Source organism: Cladophialophora psammophila (assembly GCF_000585535.1).
Source record: "Cladophialophora psammophila CBS 110553 chromosome Unknown aczJe-supercont1.6, whole genome shotgun sequence".
Classification (NCBI taxonomy): domain Eukaryota; kingdom Fungi; phylum Ascomycota; class Eurotiomycetes; order Chaetothyriales; family Herpotrichiellaceae; genus Cladophialophora; species Cladophialophora psammophila.
In genome coordinates this window covers 1802827-1821496 of record NW_006912927.1, presented here as the reverse complement: position 1 = coordinate 1821496, position 18670 = coordinate 1802827, and the positions used below count along the sequence as shown (strand labels likewise).

The 18670-nt window shown below is 50.4% G+C and overlaps 9 protein-coding genes across 9 annotated transcripts; 3 read left to right on the top strand and 6 right to left on the bottom strand.

The window, feature by feature from the left end:
• Positions 1-302: 302 nt before the first annotated feature.
• A1O5_04993 (uncharacterized protein) lies at positions 303-815 on the bottom strand (the record flags this gene model as incomplete). The annotated part of the gene is made up of 3 exons (XM_007745596.1): positions 303-531; positions 653-686; positions 737-815. 3 exons carry the CDS (start codon positions 813-815, stop codon positions 303-305), a joined length of 342 nt encoding a protein of 113 aa, XP_007743786.1.
• A 376-nt stretch (positions 816-1191) lies between these two features.
• A1O5_04992 (uncharacterized protein) lies at positions 1192-2673 on the bottom strand (the record flags this gene model as incomplete). Its single annotated transcript, XM_007745595.1, has 3 exons — positions 1192-1692; positions 1757-1897; positions 1948-2673. 3 exons carry the CDS (start codon positions 2671-2673, stop codon positions 1192-1194), a joined length of 1368 nt encoding a protein of 455 aa, XP_007743785.1.
• Positions 2674-3229: 556 nt separating this feature from the next.
• A1O5_04991 (uncharacterized protein) lies at positions 3230-4932 on the top strand (the record flags this gene model as incomplete). Its single annotated transcript, XM_007745594.1, has 5 exons — positions 3230-3413; positions 3469-3612; positions 3663-3766; positions 3821-4642; positions 4696-4932. 5 exons carry the CDS (start codon positions 3230-3232, stop codon positions 4930-4932), a joined length of 1491 nt encoding a protein of 496 aa, XP_007743784.1.
• A 295-nt stretch (positions 4933-5227) lies between these two features.
• Positions 5228-5755, bottom strand: A1O5_04990 (uncharacterized protein; the record flags this gene model as incomplete). Its single annotated transcript, XM_007745593.1, has 1 exon — positions 5228-5755. The coding sequence occupies one exon, from the start codon at positions 5753-5755 to the stop codon at positions 5228-5230; it is 528 nt and encodes a 175-aa protein (XP_007743783.1).
• Positions 5756-6334: 579 nt separating this feature from the next.
• On the top strand, positions 6335-8265 carry A1O5_04989 (uncharacterized protein; the record flags this gene model as incomplete). The annotated part of the gene is made up of 4 exons (XM_007745592.1): positions 6335-6836; positions 6891-7025; positions 7078-7317; positions 7391-8265. The coding sequence occupies 4 exons, from the start codon at positions 6335-6337 to the stop codon at positions 8263-8265; spliced, it is 1752 nt and encodes a 583-aa protein (XP_007743782.1).
• Positions 8266-9354: 1089 nt separating this feature from the next.
• On the bottom strand, positions 9355-10854 carry A1O5_04988 (uncharacterized protein; the record flags this gene model as incomplete). The annotated part of the gene is made up of 1 exon (XM_007745591.1): positions 9355-10854. One exon carries the CDS (start codon positions 10852-10854, stop codon positions 9355-9357), a length of 1500 nt encoding a protein of 499 aa, XP_007743781.1.
• A 1799-nt stretch (positions 10855-12653) lies between these two features.
• A1O5_04987 (uncharacterized protein) lies at positions 12654-16637 on the top strand (the record flags this gene model as incomplete). Its single annotated transcript, XM_007745590.1, has 5 exons — positions 12654-13090; positions 13144-13250; positions 13315-14071; positions 14123-16440; positions 16498-16637. The coding sequence occupies 5 exons, from the start codon at positions 12654-12656 to the stop codon at positions 16635-16637; spliced, it is 3759 nt and encodes a 1252-aa protein (XP_007743780.1).
• A 721-nt stretch (positions 16638-17358) lies between these two features.
• Positions 17359-17883, bottom strand: A1O5_04986 (uncharacterized protein; the record flags this gene model as incomplete). The annotated part of the gene is made up of 2 exons (XM_007745589.1): positions 17359-17470; positions 17543-17883. 2 exons carry the CDS (start codon positions 17881-17883, stop codon positions 17359-17361), a joined length of 453 nt encoding a protein of 150 aa, XP_007743779.1.
• A 312-nt stretch (positions 17884-18195) lies between these two features.
• Positions 18196-18558, bottom strand: A1O5_04985 (uncharacterized protein; the record flags this gene model as incomplete). Its single annotated transcript, XM_007745588.1, has 1 exon — positions 18196-18558. The coding sequence occupies one exon, from the start codon at positions 18556-18558 to the stop codon at positions 18196-18198; it is 363 nt and encodes a 120-aa protein (XP_007743778.1).
• Positions 18559-18670: the final 112 nt, after the last annotated feature.

Sequence of the window (18670 nt, the reverse complement as noted above, 5' to 3'; positions counted from 1 at the left end):
GAGGATAAATCATTGACAAACTCTCTCTTGGTAGGATTAATTTTTCCCTTGCCGGCATGGTGGTCCTGTCCAAGAATGCTGTCGGAAAAAAGGTGGAGACTGGCATTAGTCTTGGTGAGACTAAGGAAAAATCGAACCAGTAAAATCAAAATACGAAGGGGCCAAAGTGAAATTAACAAAGGTTAGAGCAATTGGATGCTAGCCTGCTCCTCGCTCAGTCCCAGCCCTGGAGACGGCTGCTGGGGCCACCTGCCCTCCTCACAGACATAACGACGCGTTTCCTCAACATGTTTCCAGCCATGTTACAACTTAGAAACCGGCCGGTTGGAAGTCTTATATGCCAAGGCGAATTTGGGGGTTGAGAAAGTGATCTCAGAGCCGTTGTGAACAAAAAAAGTATCCCCTGGCTGCAGATTGATCTTCTTGCCAGTCTCATCCTTGATGCTAAGCTCCCCTTCTATAAGAATTCCCGACTCGTCGTAAGGATATTTGGGCGGTGTCGAATCAGAGGGCCCCTCAAGCAAGAACCATCTAAAGAAGTCAGCGACGTTTCATCAGGAGTGTATTAGGGCGGTGCTTCAACGCAAAATATGGTGCAACAAAGGCATAGAGATTCTCATTTGAAATCGCATAGGTGGAAGCAGGTCCTTACGACCCTGTCAATGACTTATTCCCGAGAACATCGCCTGGATGCAGAGTCAGGGTGATTCTCTTTGACAGACATTTGTTGACTGACCAAAGAACACGTTGGCTCCGGCTTCAGGGAGATTGGGAACCTTATATTGCTGGATCTTCGAGGCGTAATCGACAGGCATCTTGACGGAATCCTTTCAGTATTCCCCACAGATAGCCCAGACTTGAGTTTGATCGGTTGTCTTACTTTGTTAAATTTGCAGTCTCGAAGTTCTTATACCGTAGGCACAGAATGGTGCCACATATCTACTCTGAATGACTTGCTCCGCTGACCTCGACCTGTCCCACAGGCCTTCCGGACCCTGTGTGCTCTGCAAAATCCATGGGATTATCATAGAGAAGAGGCCCACTCATTCGGCAAACCCCTGCGAGATACTGTACCACTAGCAGTCGGAGGAGCAGAATTGTCCGAGTCCTTCTGAATTAATCCGTATTTGGCCTATGCTCAATGAAGTCTAATCTTAAGCTTTCAGCATCCAAAGATCTCGTCTTACAAGCCTACAAGCTTGCTTGCAAAGACTTCTCCATAATCGCATGGTCCACCCGACCCGCAATACTGAAGTCTCCCTCAGCGGGCACCGACAGCTCCTCGATCGTTCCCTGACGATTGTTCCTAACGTCTTGAGCCAAATGGTCAAAATGCTTTTCCGCATTGGCTTCAGCGTCATGCTCAATCACCCATGTCCATCTGGGCAAGTTGATCGTCTCGGGATGCTTCTTGATTGTCTCTTCATCAAGGGTATGATATCCGTCCCTTATTTGGATAGACGACATGTGAATAACGTGACTCCGGTTGAATCTTATCCTCTCAAACACCTTCAGCCCGAGAGTGACATCGCCTTTCGCCCGTTGGAGCGCTACTGCCAACGCCACGCCATCTTCGAGCGCCTGGGAACCTCCCTGGGCGGATGTTGGTAGGTGACAGTGAGCTGCATCTCCAATCAAAGCGATCTTCGAGCTTTTGCTCAGCCACGTTGTGAGCGGCTGTCTCCAGACCAACTTTGTATTTCTCAAAGAGTTAGCAAGGGATGTCATTGACTACCTAAGAAAGGCATCGACATACCTTATAGTCCACGAGTCGTGATTCTGGTGTTGCCAAAACGACCTCCCGCAGCTTCTGCTCAAATCCTCCCTCGTCAATGCATTTCAACACGTCTTCAATTCGGCCAGAGAATGACCAGGACTCTCCGATATCCGCACTATCCTGTCGAGGAATCAGCAGGTGAGCTGAGCACCAACTCTGAATGGACTCACCTTGTGAGTCAGGACCCAACCAAGGTCTCTACCCTTGTTCCACGTATAGATGATCGCGTGCAGGTCTTTTGCAACCCACATCATTGTAAGATCGCGATCTGGATTACAGAACTCCTTCAAATATGGGTTCCTCTTGTGTTCCTCGCTCAGACTGTAGTATGCCCGGTAAATAGCATAGCCGCTATTGACCTTTGCGTCTGGCAATCCCAGAACTTGCTGGCGGGCTTTTGATCTCGGGCCATCAGCTGCAATGACGACGTCGCCGAAGTACTTGGTCCCCTTTTTGGTAATGACTCCAGGTCTTTCGCCGTCAATGTACTCAGCGACACTATCGCCGAACCGGAGCTCGACTCCCAGGCGTTTTGCGTAGTCAACGAAGACTTGATGCATTTGACCACGGTGACCTGCATATTGTCGCCAAAAATGCTCTTTTCTCAGCAACCATGGTTCTGACCACACGAGAGTCCCATCTGCCATATAGTACTCAAAGCGGTCTCCTTGATTGATGCACATTGACATCAGTTCACGGCTAACCCGGCCGTTGTCCCATTTTTCGATGATCCTCCCCCCGTTTGGGAAGAAGTCGATTATGTCCCCATAAGCCGTTGAGGTCGGATAAGCTTCGACGACAACAGGATTCATTCCTCGGATTCGGCACTCAATCGCAGCACAGAGGCCGCCGAAGCCTCCTCCAACAATCACCACCCTCAAACCGTCACTCGTCATTCTCATGGAAGGTGTCGTAAACGCTGACAAGGTGGGACGTAGGCTGTTTCTGAAACGGCGGTGACGAATTTGCGATATGAATTTCACAACCTCGATCTACCAGCCTCGCTCGGTGAGATGATGATTACGAAACCGAATCTCGCAAAATTCACAGTTCATACTTTATCCATGAGAGCCAGCGGGCGGAAACTTGCGACTCAAGAAGATCGTGGAGAAATTTGGAGTCGGGACCCTCAAGTTGGATTAACTTGTTATTGGCAGTCCCAGTCTGTAGGCCCACTCAAGGAAGACACCCTCTTGGCCACTTCTACAACCAGTCGAGAATACCTGCTTCATGGCACGAGTTCTGAAGTGGCGCCATGGTCAATCGGGCTGCCAGAGGGCAAGTTAGTGCATGTTCTCACCTAGCTTTCCTCCGGCTATTTTCCTAAATGTTTTTCTTTGATTTGTTTTTGTATATGTCAGGGCTAATTCATCTGATATTCCCAGAAAAAAGACCTTCTGAACATTCGCTGTCTTCTGGCCGAAGGCGATTTGCATACATCTACTGTTCAGTATGACATCGAGGGAAGGCTTTGTGTGGACCAAGAAGGACGGCAGCAAATATGGCATCCCTTCGATCGGTGTGATCAACCCTCAGCAACATGGCGTCCAAGATTCCCCAAACTCCAAGTTCGATGTCATCGTGATCGGCGCTGGCTACACTGGACTTGTTGCTGCCCGCGACTTGGTTACGCAAGGTACGGTGCTCCTATTCGGAATCCCGTTGAACGACGCGCTAACATTGCGATTTAGGGATGAAAACCCTTCTCATAGAAGGCAGAGATCGGATTGGTGGCCGAACTTGGCACAGTACGATAGATGGATTCAATTACGAAATGGGCGGTACTTGGATCCACTGGCAAATGCCTCACATCTATCGTGAAGTCTCCCTCTACGGTTTGTGGCCTGGTTTTTAACGGCCCAGCGACTTTACTGACCACCCTTAGGTCTCCACGATGATTGGATCGTTACTCAGACTGAGGGTGGGCCTTTGGACTTCTGTACTTTGACAACCAGGTTCAGTAAACGGAATCTATCGCATGAGCAGGAGGTAAGGCAGGTGCACGGATAGAAATCTCAATGAGGAATAGCTGATTATGAATAGAGTGAGATGTTCAGTAGAGTGTGGAGGGCTTTCTGCAACGTGGACGGCACATATATGAAGGAGGGAATGCCCTACCCTTTTGACTCAATGCGAAATAGAGCTGAGTTGAACAAGTACGACAAACTGTCTTGCAAAGACCGAATGGACCAAATTCGACCACACTTCTCAGATGAGGAGATCGGTATGTTGGAAGCGATTTTGCTCCAGATGGGCGGAGGCCCCCTCGAGGAGATGGGTCTCCTTGACGCTCTCCGCTGGTGGTCTCTGGGGAACTGGACCGGCACTGGCCTTAATGACATCGCCCTGCGAACAAGGCTCAAGAGTGGACAGAGCACCCTCGCACGGAAAATTTTCGATCATGCTGTCTCCACGGGTAACCTATCTTACCTTTTCTCAACACCCGTTGCGAAAATCGAAGATCACGATACCCACTCCAAAATCACGACAAGCACCGGTTCTACTTACAAGGCAAATCGAGTCGTCTGTACTATTCCCCTCAACGTGCTCCGAGACATTGAATTTTTGCCAAGGTTACCCCCTCTTGTCCAGCAAGCAATTGACGCAGGCCAGACAAATAAGTGCAACAAAATCCACGTGGACATTAAGGGGCCCGAACTCGTCTCATGGTCTTCGTTTGGGTCACCTGGTAAGGGCTTGATTTGTGCACTTTCAGACAACTTGACTCCTGCGAATGATACGCATCTCGTGGCATTCGGACCTTCAGCCGATTCACCGGCGGGCATCAAACTGGAGAACAACATCGATGGCATCAAGGAGGCTATTGAATACCTGTTACCAGACAGGAGAGAGATCACCCGCGTTGTAAGCTCCCATTCCTCAGAACTCGGCGAGTGGAATATCCTGACAATGTATAGGTATATCACGATTGGTACCACGATAAATTCTCGAAGGGTACCTGGTGTTACTTGCCGCCGAGTTGGGCGTCCAAGTACTTGGACGTGATGCAGAAGCCCCAGGGAAACATCGTCCTTGCTAGTGCAGATTGGTCTGATGGATGGCGAGGCTGGATCGATGGTGGTGCTCAGCAGGGTATGCAGGCCGCCAAGTACGTTATTGACAGCCTGACTTCACGCTTCAAAAGCCGGATTTGATATTACGTTCATCAGCCGCTTGACACTGGGAATCGGTGATAGATCAATATAAGACTTATGTGGATGCAGACCGGCATAGCCAAATTTAAATGTTCAAATTCAAAAATGATCGTCTTTCGACATTCGAAATGGATCAGAGCTGGATGAGCAGATAAAGCCTCTCTGTGTGATGTGGTATTTTAAGATGCATCCGCATAGATCTAGAAATTCTTTCTCGGGCTCAACCCAACCTATAGGATCCTCACAGTGACAAAACACATCAGACTTGCAGCATACGTGGCGCCGCCTAAGGTAATCAAGCCCAATATCTACCGCAGGCACTGCTCAGCAACGCTCCTCCAACTGGTACTCCAGTTAGAGCTCCAAAGCTCGACATAGTGTAAACCGTCGCGTAAAAGCGGCCGAACCTTTCAACTTCACATAGTTGTCTCAGGCAGACAGGCGTGAGACTCGTATTGCCTCCACTCGCAAATCTAAAAATTACAGATGTTGCGATTAGAACGCTAACATCTCTGCTCGCCAACATCCACATCAGAAGTACCGATACGATACACAGCAGGACAGCCAGGATCTGCGTGTTGAATCTTCCAATCTTGTCGCCCACGTACCCCGGAAGCCAACGCCCCAGTAGTGACCCGACATTTAGGAAGGTGAGCATATTGTACGCTGGCTTTCGTTCAATGCCCTCGCTCAAAGCATACGAAGAAATATAAGCGATCGGGATGAAGAGTCCCCATTCCGTCCAAAAAATGCCCACCGTCATAATCTTAATCTTTGGGGTAAGAAGCATGCCCAAATCCGGGAGCACGAATCTCTTGGTCATTGGTGAAGAGAACCTTGGCTTCAAAAGTAAAAAAGCCGTGGTTGTGAAGGGAAGGAGGATGAGCGCTCCCTGAGCGCTCCGGGATCGCTCAGGAAGCAGCAGATGAGCCGAGGGTGAGCAAAGCGGCGAGCGGCTAATAAAAAGGAGAAGATGGAGGACAGGTTTTTCGTTCGATCCTCCCTCTTTAGTATAAGTCTATTAATACACTGAAACCAAAGTCGTCTTGCTTTTGACGATCTCGCTGACGAATGCACCACATAAGTGATGGGGCGATGCTGAATTCCATTCCTTCCACTAGCCAGGACCCTAAATTATGTGGATATAAAGGTAAGGCATGTTGCACTTCGAACATAATACTCAATTCGGACGATACCCGTGAGATTGGCTATACCAAGGTGTACCCAATAAATCTCGGTGCCTAACTTAGAGACGATGCCGAAATGTCTCATATCTATCGATGCCAGAACAGGCGTCCACCGTGAATTGCACCTTACGCCAAACCACTTGTAGGGGTATAAAACCTCCTTGACAGGTCTTGAGCACTGCATCTTTTGTTTTACTTCCTGCAAACACTTCAACATGGCCGGGATAACTTCAGCTCTGCTGCTCCTTGTCCTTAGCACCATTGTCTGGCAACAGACTGTTAGGGGTGGTTGCGTGCCCGAATATGCCTTCTATCCACCATCCTACTCCAACAATGCGCTTCATGATACTTTCCTCGATATCCAACAATCTCTGAATGTGTTGATTGAACAACAAGAAGCATTCAACGACACCTCATTCGCCCTGGAAGTCTCCTCCTCGAAAGAAACCCTTTTCAAGTTCTATCACACAATGCTCCGGGCAACCAAGGACAGCCCAACAGAAACAATAAACGGCTCGACCATGTTTCGTATCGAGAGCAACACAAAACTTTTCACTGCGTTGGGAATATTGAAGCAAGAGGCATTAGGACATCTAGATCTGGATGATTCCATATTACGCTATGTGCAAGATCTCGAGGCCGACAAAACATCCTTCGATTGGGAGAGAATCACAATCAGATCTCTGCTCGCACATATGACCGGCCTCCCAGACACCCGTAAGCTCTCCAGAAGATTGACCACAGGAACGCCGCCAGGCTAACATGCGCTAGTTGCGGATGATGATTTGCTCTTATTGCTTGCGAATCCCACTGAGTACGGGCTACCTCCTGTGTCCGATAAAACACTGAGCACTCTGCCACCATGTGGAGTCTTCAGCAACTACACAGAACCTTGTACTGAGCAAGGTGAGGATTGCACGCCCTGGCTGTCGCGTAAGATACTGACGGAACATCAAAGATCTTCTGCAGTCCTTGCCACAATATGGACCTGTCCTTCCGCCGCAGGTAGAGCCATCCTACAGCAACATCGGTTATGATCTCCTTGGTTTGGTGATTTCCAATGTCACAGGGATGAACTACCGGGACTATATATCGTCGTCAATTCTACAACCTCTCGGCTTGAACAACACTTCTTTCACGCCGCCGGCGCAAAGTGCAGCGAAGCTTCCCTATCCAAGTGCCTGGAGCCAAGAAACAGGTGTCGACGCAGCGTGAGTGTCTAAGCCAGACTACATACTCTTTCCTTTATGCTGACATTTGTCAATCACTAGGGCTGGGGGGCCTGTACAGTTCCTCTTCGGACATGATTCTGTTCCTGCGTTACTGCCTCCTGAACCACGACAACATCACGCCTTCTCTTGACTGGTTCTCACCCAAAGCATACTCGGCCGGCCAACACTCCTTCCTTGGGTACACGTGGGAGATCTTCCGCACCTCAAGTATCCTGCCCGACAGCGAGCGCGTGGTGACCTTCGTCACCAAGGGCGGAGGCGGCACAGAATACTACAGCTACAGCATCATTCTGCCGGCCTACGACCTCGTCGTGTTTACGGCCGCAGCCGGAGAGCTCCCCGCGTTGAACGATGTCTTTGCTGCCGTCCGTGACAAACTCGTCCTCGGGGCTGAGCGAGTTGCACAGCAAGATCTCAAAACGACCTACGCGGGAACATACTCGGCATTAGGGTGCAGAAATTCTAGCTCCTTATGCAGCCAGAACCCCCCCGGCCTCAACTCTTCAATTACACTCGCGCAATCCTCGTCTCGATCCCTATCCATCTCGGCATGGATCTCAAACTCCACAGACGCACTCCAAGCCCTCCTCTCCGTCTCCAGCTCCCAAAGCGGCCAAACCGGCAACGTGTATTTCCAATTCACGCCCATGTTCCGAGCCATCTCGGGTCCTTCTTCGGACGGAAGTAATCGCACGGGCGAGATATGGCGCTTCATCAACGTGATTGATGATACAGAGGTGCCCACCAACGCCACTAACGTCTGGGACGATTACTGTGCCTCGAACTTGGATCCGTTGAGGTACGGCGGTGTGAGTGTGAATGAAGTCGTGTTTTGGCGCGACACCGAGACGGGGCTGATCGAGGAGATTCAAATCCCGGCGTTTCAGGTCGCGATGGGGAGAGAAAAGGCTTGAGTATACTGCCCTTGTATTGGCTTTTGGGAAAGAAGCAAGAACGGGCCGTTTTTGTGATTTTTGTAGCCTGATTGCCTATTTATGGCTTTGGGCTTTATGAAATTTTGAGCCGCTGCGCGTTCTATATGATCTATAATTCTCACTCTCTTTCCGAATGCCTACGAATACCATCAACGAACATAGTATCTGATATGCACACCATATGTCACCAGCCGAGCAGCTGGCATCTCGAGCGAAACAGGAACGACGACAAAATCCCGGACGAAGGCATTGAGAAGCCGAGATATCCTTCAAGGTATTTATTTTTCCTGTCGTTCTTGATTTCTGAGTCGCTAAATCTCAGCCCACTGAGCGAAACCTATGCATATCACACAGCTGTCGACAGCAGCAGCCATGGCCACCGGGTATCGACGGCTTTGCTCGATCTGCACCAAGTTCACATCTTGGGACACCAGCCCGCGTTGCTATATATCATATGCTTTGAGTGCCTTTGTTGACCGTTTTCGGTCCCCCATCTTAGCTCATCCTCACCGTCGAATCTTTTTCGTGGTCTGATAGAGCTGAGGGTATTTCTCTTCCAGGAAAAAAAGCATAACTCCGAGTCAGACAAATAACACAATCGGTGGACACCTGATCAGGTTGGGAAACTCACCGTCAGCAATATCTGGGGCTTTGCTCCAGCAAGAGGAGGAGGATGGGTATTTGTCTTCAGCAAAAGTATCACCAGTACTACTTCCAACTGAGTCTGCAGCTGGACGACGGTGGGCGTACGCTGGCTGGATAAGTTCGGTAAAGTTTAGGCATAAGCTGAGCAAGAGCATATTGAACAAGAGTCTCCTTGCAAGATGAGGCGTGAGTGGGCGTTGAATGTGATGACGAGAGAGCGTTCCTTCCCGACGAGATATATATGTCAGGGATGGAACAGCGTCGGCTTGCCTGCAATGCTGGCATTGCCATGTAGGGCCACCAATGAGTAGTAATATAGCACATCCCATTTGGGTAATATGTTCGAAATACTGTAACGTCATTTGGGGGCTTAGAAGAGGGCCCCTTCCTGCAGGTCCTGATCCGGTCCAGACCGTTCCTGAGTCACTTTAACAATTTTTCCGTCCAGCTAGCAGAGATACAGCGCGTGAAATCTGCAACAGCGTCAGTCCACCCAGAGTCGAGCCCTAAGGTCGGGAGCAATACATACTGAACCAGCGCACAGTCGCCCTGCGCTTGCTGAAGGATCGCCCTGGAGAGCTGATGATTGTTGCAGATCTCTGCGAAGTGTTCTAGTTGGCGTCGAATCCGATCCCCTAATTCCACTGACAGAGTGCCCGACAACGCGGCTACTTTCGAAAGAGGCCAGAGAAAGCTGCATATCCACATGTCCCTATTTGTTCTTGGATTCGCCCCCGTCCGGTGATATTGACCCTTTTTCAGGAAAGGTGGTATGCTCTCGTATAGTTCTCCGATGACTTCCTGAAGTACCAGAGTAGCACGATTTGCCTGCATTTCCAACCATTCTTGATCCGAGGCGCTGTGACAATCATGAATCGACACCATACACCGCTGTGCGTGGCTCAAGAGAAGCTGGTTCAAATCAACACGAATTATGCGCATTGTGTTGCATGCCTGCGTTCGACGGTGACTCTGATAGTCACATGAGATGCAGATGCCTCCTTCCAAATGAGCTATGACGTCGTGAGTCGATGCCAATTTTCCGTGCAAGGCCTGTGCTTGCTCGTCCAGAGCGAGTGCTTGTTTAATCACATCAAGATGGCCAACCCGATCCTCGGCAGTCGCCAGCCTCAAATTTGTCGACGCATCGATCAAGTCCCAAAAGCGAAGTTGGAAGTCGTCGGCGGAGAGCAGAGACTGGTGGCGGAGAAGAGTTAGCAGAGGTGGTAAGGTTTTGCCTTGTGCGTGACAGTCGAGGTGGATCGAACCGATAATATGGCTTAACAGGTTCTGAACCACGTGTCCGTCAGGTCCTTGAGGTGACCTCAAGAGCATCAACTTCATCGCCGCATTGACATGTTTTGACCAGATGCGCGAAGCTTCGGCTGTATCGTCGCATGACAAGGCTGTGAAAAGAGCTAGAAGCATGACAGAGGCAATGGTGTCATCCTGGGCAGCCATTGCTGGTGTGGATACGGCATTGTTGGTCTTCCGCAACGCCACCGAATACCTCTCCATTGTTTTTCGCCTCAGTTCGGTGCTGCGCTGGCGAGAGCCAAGGTAGGACATGGCCACTGCTTCAAAGCTTGCATTGAGCAATGGTGACCAGTTAGCGGTCCCGTACAACTTAAGCAGATAATCAAGGTATACTCTTTGGTCGAAGTTGGCAACGAAAAAGGGAATGGCCACCTCGCTGTTTGACTGAGCCAAGGGCGGAGTGATGTTGCCAGCCTGCCATTCAAGTTTCTTTCCACAATTGATGTCCAGTCTATCGACGGAAGGCAGCGAGGTCTCGGCGCGATCGGAACTCGACTGATCGGATTGAGGTAAAAGAGAATAGGAGGAACTCCGTCCGTGATGAATGGTATCTCGCTTCGATGTGGCATGATATTTTCGCTCAAGTTTGTCATTCTCATGCCGCATAACCAGATCCAGCTTATCCCGGTAGCCTGAACAGGTTCTCAAGCTCCTGAGGCATTGCGAACACTCTGGTCGACGTCGGTCACACTAGTCCATTGGTTCGTCTTCAATCTATGAAAATGGGAATTCATCATTTACCTTTGCTCTTCGCTTGCGGCAGGGCTCACATGCCGTTGATGGTTTGGTGCGATCGACTAGGGCGGATCCGACCTTCAAAGCCGAAAACTGGTTGGATTGCATAAGTGGTTTGTCGGCGACTATGGCCGAGAAAAGGTGGCGCTCTCGGGAAGGGTCCGAAGCACCGGAACCCTCAGTGGGAACAGGCGTTTCGCAGCTCCTGTGCGAAAGCACTTTCAAAAATTCTCCAACATACGAGATAGTCTGCAGACTTTCTCCTGGGAGACGCTTGTACTTGAAAATAAAACGGTGTCATTGTAAGTAGTAACGCTGCGCCCCTGGCACCCTGGTGGCCTTAGGTTGACGCGTACTCCATACTCGGTATACTAGCTACCTCTATTACTGGCGAACGAAAACTGATTGCCATATACGGTTTGATCTTACAGGGCGAGCGAAGGCCGCTTTAACATGAGGTTTTAGCTGAGCATCACTGAGCAAACACACCTGGGGGCCTGACCTGGCCCCTAATTACTACCGGCTACAGCTGTCTCGAGGCTATGCATCTCTTTTAGACAGGCGTCAAGATGACGACGTCTCCTCCACGTACTCCCGAAGCTGCCACCGGCATTTTCTTCTTCCAGGCCTTTGGGGGTTACTGAGGAGGCCATTGGTGAGTTCGGTCCAGGCTTGTGGCGAGATTTTTTTCGCTCTAACCTCGCCTATGAACAAGCCCACCAGCCTCTTCGGTCTCCCTTACCTATCACCGATGCCTATGTACCTACTGGTAGTATTTAGCGGTGAACTGTGGATCCGATCGTTGGCCGGCGCCCTGTGTCAATGTTTTTACCGGCTTTTCATCCATCCCATGAATTTCGGAACATCGTCGCTTTAGGCCGACTCTCACAACTGGGGCGCCTCTATTTTCTTTGCTGGCTGATGCTCCGCCTCTCTGTTCCCCGTTTTCCTGGCCGTCCCCGAGGTCGCAAGTTCCAGTATCTGAACAGATCGACGACTCCTTCAAGGAACGGTTTCAGCCTCCCCAGCGCAGTTTAAAGGGCATCTCCAGCAGCATCTCCGTGCATACTGTCGATCCTAGCCACTGCAAGAGTGGGTGATGAACGTCCACTAACAGAAGCGTCCGCCATTGATTTTCATCACTTCGGCTGGACTTCTTCAGGCATCGATCTGGAACCCTCTTAGCGAGAACCGGCTTACAGCCACGAGAATACAACAATGATACGTCTAAGTTCGCCGTAATGGCCAGCAGTCACTTCAGATACTTTTCGGACCAGGTATGGGGGGTGCAAGACATAGCCGCAAGAGGGCGCAGCTTGCTGGGGCAAAGGTGCATCCAACAACCCACCGAGCCACCAATTTCCCCCAAATCACTGTCTCTCAGACGAGTGCGCCCTCCAAAGCAGAGGAGCGCTCTTGGCGAGCACCTACCGACCAAGCTCAGCGTTGACAGGGGTAGCCACTAGCCGTTGCTTGGCGCTGGAAAGTCGACAACCTCAGGAACTCAGCGTAAGGACACCCTTGGACCTGGTCAGGGCGATTCAGAGACTTATGGGTGCATGGCCTGTTGCTAGACCGTAAGCCATCCCCGAGAACTTCAATTGCCCGGATGCTTGCTTTGGTTGCTCGTATCTGAGACCACCCATCGAAAACCGAACAGGAGGCCCGCGATGGAGGCCATTGGAGTGGGCGCGAGCCTGGTCCAGATCATCAACGCTGCTGTGGCCTCTATCGACTACCTACGCCAAGTTCGGGTCAGCTCCAACGAACGTAGGAAGCTATCGGACGAGGCAACTGCGTTGAGAGGGCTTCTGCTCCAGCTTGGGGAAAAGCTCAATCAGGCTGAGCAACGCAGTAATGGCGGCTCGGTCGGCACGCGCCTCCTGAGCGGACCGTCGGGTCAGCTGGCAGTCTTGGGGAATTCTCTCTCAGAGTTGACGGCAAGGCTGGGTCAATCCGTGCCGCAAGCGAATTCGGTCCGCTACAAGTTTCAGGTCATACAGCAGAAGTTTGCCTGGCCTTCGGAGAGGAAAAGGTGTATGGAAACCCTTGAATGTATCGAAAGAACAAAGACTTTCGTTCTTTTAGCGTTGCAGCAAGATATGGTGTAAGCTTGCCATCTGTCTTTTCGTCGATGCTGGTGTTGACTGCGCCCTTAAGTTCTGCGACATGGGACATCACTAGACAAACGGATGCAATACCTTTGATTCACCATGAATCCATCGCAACCGGCGAGAGAGTTCTCGGATTGACCAGCAAGCTCAATGGTTTGTCAGAGTCTCTGTGTGGTGTTGATCGCTTCGTGCTGCTGATTGTTCTCCGTCCTTTTAGCCACCGAGCGCCTAGCGATTGTTGCCTGGCTGTCTCCTCTCAATTTCTACGTCACTCAAAAAGACATCTTGAGCCGGTGGGAAAAGGAGACTTGTCGTGACGTCTTACAAGCCGCCGAATTCGAAGCCTGGGCGTCCGGCATAGGAACACATCTGTGGTGTTGGGGCATCCCGGGCTCCGGCAAGACAATGCAGGCTGCTGTCATCGTTCAGCATCTCCGGCAGTTATTTCCCGACGAATCCAAAACCAAGGTTGCCGGCGTCTTCTTTGATTACAAGAACAAAGCTTTGCAGACCCCGGCTAATGTTCTGGCCAGTATTTGGATGCAGATCGCCAACCACGAAGAAATTGATCAGCATGTTGCTCAGTTGTATCACCGGAATATTTTGAAGGGTACAAATCCCAGCATAGAAGAGGTGTCAGAGGTGCTGCGAATGGAATTAAGCAAGCATGAAAAGATTCTCCTCGTTATAGACGCTGTGGACGAGGGTGACCATGAGTCCACCCTGAAAGTGTTTGACGAGTTGACTCGTTGCATGGCTGTGATGAATATCCTTGCAACATCTCGTCATAGGAAACCGTCTCTGTTTCACTTTCAGGGCTGTCCACTGTATCAAATTCTATGTTCGGAACCGGACTTGAGGGTGTATGTTGAGAGTCGGCTTCAGCAGGAGCCGATGCTTCAACGACACTTGGCCAATTCACCCACGTTGCATGAGGACATTAAGCGATCAGTTCTAGAAAAGTCGAGTGGCATGTAAGTCAAAACTAAACCCAAGCCAACTTACATTTCTAATCGGCGTGACAGGTTCTTGTTGGGATTATTGCACATGAACCAGATCGCTCGTGAAGACAGCGTTCGGGGAGTTCTAAGGTCCTTGACCACTCTCCCGCAAGACGTCAACTCGGCCTATTCAAATCTGCTCTCTCGTGTGTACTCTCAGCCCGATCGTCAAACACAAAGAGCGAAACAAGTCTTCACGTGGATATCACAAGCAACAAGGCCCCTGAGTCTGGTCGAGCTCCAATGTGCCCTCTCTGTCGAACCTGGCGATACCCAATTAGAATCTCAAGCACTGTGTGATGTCGACTCGCTTATCACCTCTTGCGGCGGGATCGTCACTGTTGACCAAGAAAGCAAAACGGTCAGATTTGTTCACTACACTTTTCAGGTGTATATTGCGCAAAACGCGCCGTTTTCTCCTTCAACCATGCAAGCAGAGATATCACGGAAGTGTCTTGTCTATCTGCTCTTTGAAGAATTCAACTCTGGAAAGTGTCTGAGTGACTCCAAACTTGACGAACGACTCAGCCAGAATCCATTCCTCATGTATGCAGCCAAGAATTGGAGCCACCACGCCAGAAATGTTCTTGAAGACCTTCAAGACGTACAGTCTCTGGCCATAACGCTACTTGAGAGATCTGGCTCACTGGATAGCTGCTGCCAGATCTTGTTTTTATCTCCGCGAAGATATGATGGCTATAGTCTAACATATCCAAGAAGCACCTCGAGTTTATGGTTTGCGGCATTCTGTGGGCTGAAATTCCTTTGCAAATACTTGCTTGAGCACGGTCACCCCGTAGATGAGGAGAGCAGTGGATCTAATGCCCTGTGTGCAGCAGCAAGAGCCGGCCACAAGGACGTTGTCTTGCTTTTACTCGACTCCGGTGCTTCGGTCGATGGCATTGAAACTTCCATTCCCCTCTTCGAGGCAATCAAGACTGGAAATAAGACGATCATCGACATACTCCTGAGCAGAGGAGCCCAAGTCACCTTGACATCTCAAGACGGCCGAAGCGCGCTGCATGAAGCAGTGGTGAGCAATCGCCCCGAAATTGCCAGTCTTCTTATCAATCGCGGCGCCAATGTGAACTCCAAGACTAAAGCGGACCATTGGACACCCCTGCATAGCGCAATTGCAAATCGAAATACGAAGCTTGCGTCACTGCTTTTACAACACGGCGCTGAAGTCGATACAAAGACAGTGGATGGAGAGACAGCGTTACACATTTCGGCAGACTACGATTTTGGTGACGGGGCATTGCTTCTACTAAACGCAAATGCGGACCCAGACAAGACGAATCGGTTTGGTCGAACAGCCTTGCACACATCTGCTCATAACGGCTTTGAGTCGATCTCGCAAATTCTGCTACGACGGGGGGCGAAACCCAGTCTCAAAGACCACTCCGGGCAGTCCCCACTTCATAAAGCGGCCGAAAATGGCCACATCGATACTTGCAAACTGCTGTTGGGGTACAAGTCTGATATAACTGCGCAGGATTGCAAAGGGAGTCTTCCAATTCACCTAGCAGCCGCTGCTGGCCATACGGCAGTTGTCAAACTGCTCTCGGATCAAATTCAAGATATAGCCTCTGAGACATACGATGAAAAGATGGACTTCGACCTGACAACAGACCGTGATCTTGATGGTGTTGGAGGTCTTGCCCTCCCGCAACAGACAAATGCAGCCAGGGATTCAACAACAAAAGACATTACTTCACCAGTGTCAGGTGACGTGGATTATACTCTTCTGGGCCAGTTCAATTCTCGACATACAGAGCTCAATTCCTGGATAGAGACTACGGCTGCTGACCAAGAGGCTGATATGGACATTCCAGAATCGCGACAGCCCCCACGCCCAGCAGCACAAATCAACATTACCTCTGAATGGGGCCGTCTCCACACACCGATATCTGGACTGGGAGATTCGATGCCGATCAGCGACCGCTCTGAATTTTTCAATAAATTTGAACTTGCAACAGAAGTAAGATCTGCAAAACCGACAACCCCTGACGAGGCGTCGATGCCCAAGGAGCGAACAACCGCTGAAAAAAGGATAATGTCGGAACTTACTGACATTGGACGAGATCCCCCTTACAGGGTGAGTTGTGGACCGATAGGTGACGATATATTCCACTGGCAAGCCACCTTTTTGGGCCCTTCGGATTCAGACTATGCGGGCGGAGTCTTTTTCCTCGATATTCGATTTCCACAGGATTACCCCTGGAAGCCCCCGAGACTTAGTTTCACGACCAAGATATTCCACACCAATGTCAACGAGTTCGGCGGCATCTCACTCGATATTCTGCACGACGCCTGGAGCCCAGGCCTTTCCGTAGCAAAATGTAATAAGTGTGGTCCCCAGAATGACGTTTCGATCCAAAGCTGACACGACTCATCAGGTTTACTGGCCATCTGTTCCATGATGCAGGATCCCTATGCACCTCCAGGCTCCTGGTTTCCAAGCGCCCAGCTCTATTTACGTAACCGGGCCAAATATCATCAGACTGCTCGAGAATGGACGACGAAGTACGCGATTTAGCGTCAGAGAGGGCTATCGCCAGACCAGAGCACGCCAACAACAGGACATCAGCGTAGACCCAGATTCAGATAGATACGAGCTAGAAGTTGATATTCTGGCCATTGGAGCGTGGGTATTAACCCGCTTGTACTTGGTAAGTACTTTTTGCTGAGTGGATTGGTCGGGTTGTTGCTCTGATGTGACTCAATGGAGGACATGATAGATTACAATAGACCTAGAGGGCCTGTCTGACTATATACTGTCGAGTAATTTACACTGTGGGTATCGAGGCTAGTCCTCGGCCGAAGTCCTCGGACTGGTCTCGACAGTCTTTATAAGTACATCTCTTGGCAGTTCTGCCAGTCACACAGACACTAGATAGTCACGTGGTATTAATTATACCAGCTGTGGCCTGTCACGTGCCATCACCCCTTCGCCCCAGCCCTTGTCCCATTCCTCCTTCACATTGACCATTCTTCACCGGTCGACTGTCTCATTCATGATCCAACAGTGTCCCTGAAATCCCTCTCGCTGTCGAAACATACACAGTCCGATACTGGCAATCCATCCATGTCATCTTTGGCCCTCTCATGTGTAGGCGGACCGCTCAAAAGAAGATCGAATCTTCTCTACTCGGTACTGAATTGAGGTTTCGCCAACGGCCCCGTCTTTGATTGGGTTGGCCAAACTTGTACTCATCCACAAATGGCAACCACGCCTCTACCATCTGCAGATCTCGTGGCTAAGGTTCCTTTGCCAGTTCCAAATCATACCCGGTCAAATCTTCGATGATATGGTTTTCGGCCTCGAGAAACTGGGCCTTCTCATCCTCCGACAAATCCCCAAAAATCTGCCTTGTGCGGGATATCAAGAGGCTCGGCCAACAACTTGGGCCCGGTACCAATCACGAAGGTACTCAAGCTCACGGATTCCCGGCCATCTTGGTGGCAATCCACCATCTGCAATAGCTCAATTCTGACTCGGTCTGCTGCCGGCCGATGCTGAGCTCCCTGTTGTGATGTTGGAGCGCTTCGATGTTGGCCTGAAGTTGTTCAACTTCCACATGGTTTTGGTGTCGAACAACTTCTGCTGTTTCTCCAAAAGCCAGCTCCCCTCGCATTGGGCTCTCCAGTTCTTCGGCATGGAGTTTGGTTTGTCCCAGTTCCGCTCTCGGTGCTTCCAATTGATCCTTCGCATCCTTCGGCTGCAACCGCACAGTGTAGTTCGTCTCATCGAGACGGATCTTGCTCTGTTGAAAGTTGGCCATGCGCTCGTACAGGCTGGCTACTTCCCTCTGATGCTTTCGCTCTAGAGCCACGAGTTTCGAGTTGATCTCAGATCCTTAAAGTGCAGCTGACTGCAAGGCCTCCCTTGTCTCGTCTATGTGGGATGTGCACTCGAAAGTCTCCTCTTCAAGGCCAGGAATCATTTCCATTAGCACCCCTGCCTTCACCCTGACAAGATCCGGGAGCATCTTCATGAGATTGTCGACTTTGCCTCTTAAGATCTCAAAGATTGCAGAAAATGCTGCATTTTTCTTCTTGAACACATCCTTGTCCTTTCGAAGTTGAGACACCCGTTAATTCCGGTCGTCGACCGCTTTGAGAAATATTTCGTTCGCTGCGACGAGTTCGGCGCATTTGAGTTGAGACATCTGAAAAGCCTGGTAAAGGTTTCTCACTTCGTTTGGCTTGCAGATGTGGGGCTCTTCAACTTCACGAGGCTCCTGAGCATGCATGTTCTTAAAGTCGAGCAACAGAGTTCTGTTGTACTCCTCGACTTCGGCAACACGAGCGTCTGCCTCGTCCTCTTGCTGAATCGCCTGGCTGCTTTGTCTCTCGAGCGCATGGATTGTATCGTGCAGGTGCTCTAGCCTAGTCGCCGTCTTAGTCGACCTTTCCTCGAGCAGCTGGTTTTCTTGCTTGGAGGAATCGGGAGTCATGCCATCTGGCTGCTTCTGGAACAAATTGCCTCGTGGAATCGCTGGATGTCATTAGGTTTCATTTCGAAAGGTTTGTGGCAGGACCTACCAATGCTCAGAGCTTCTGTTGGTG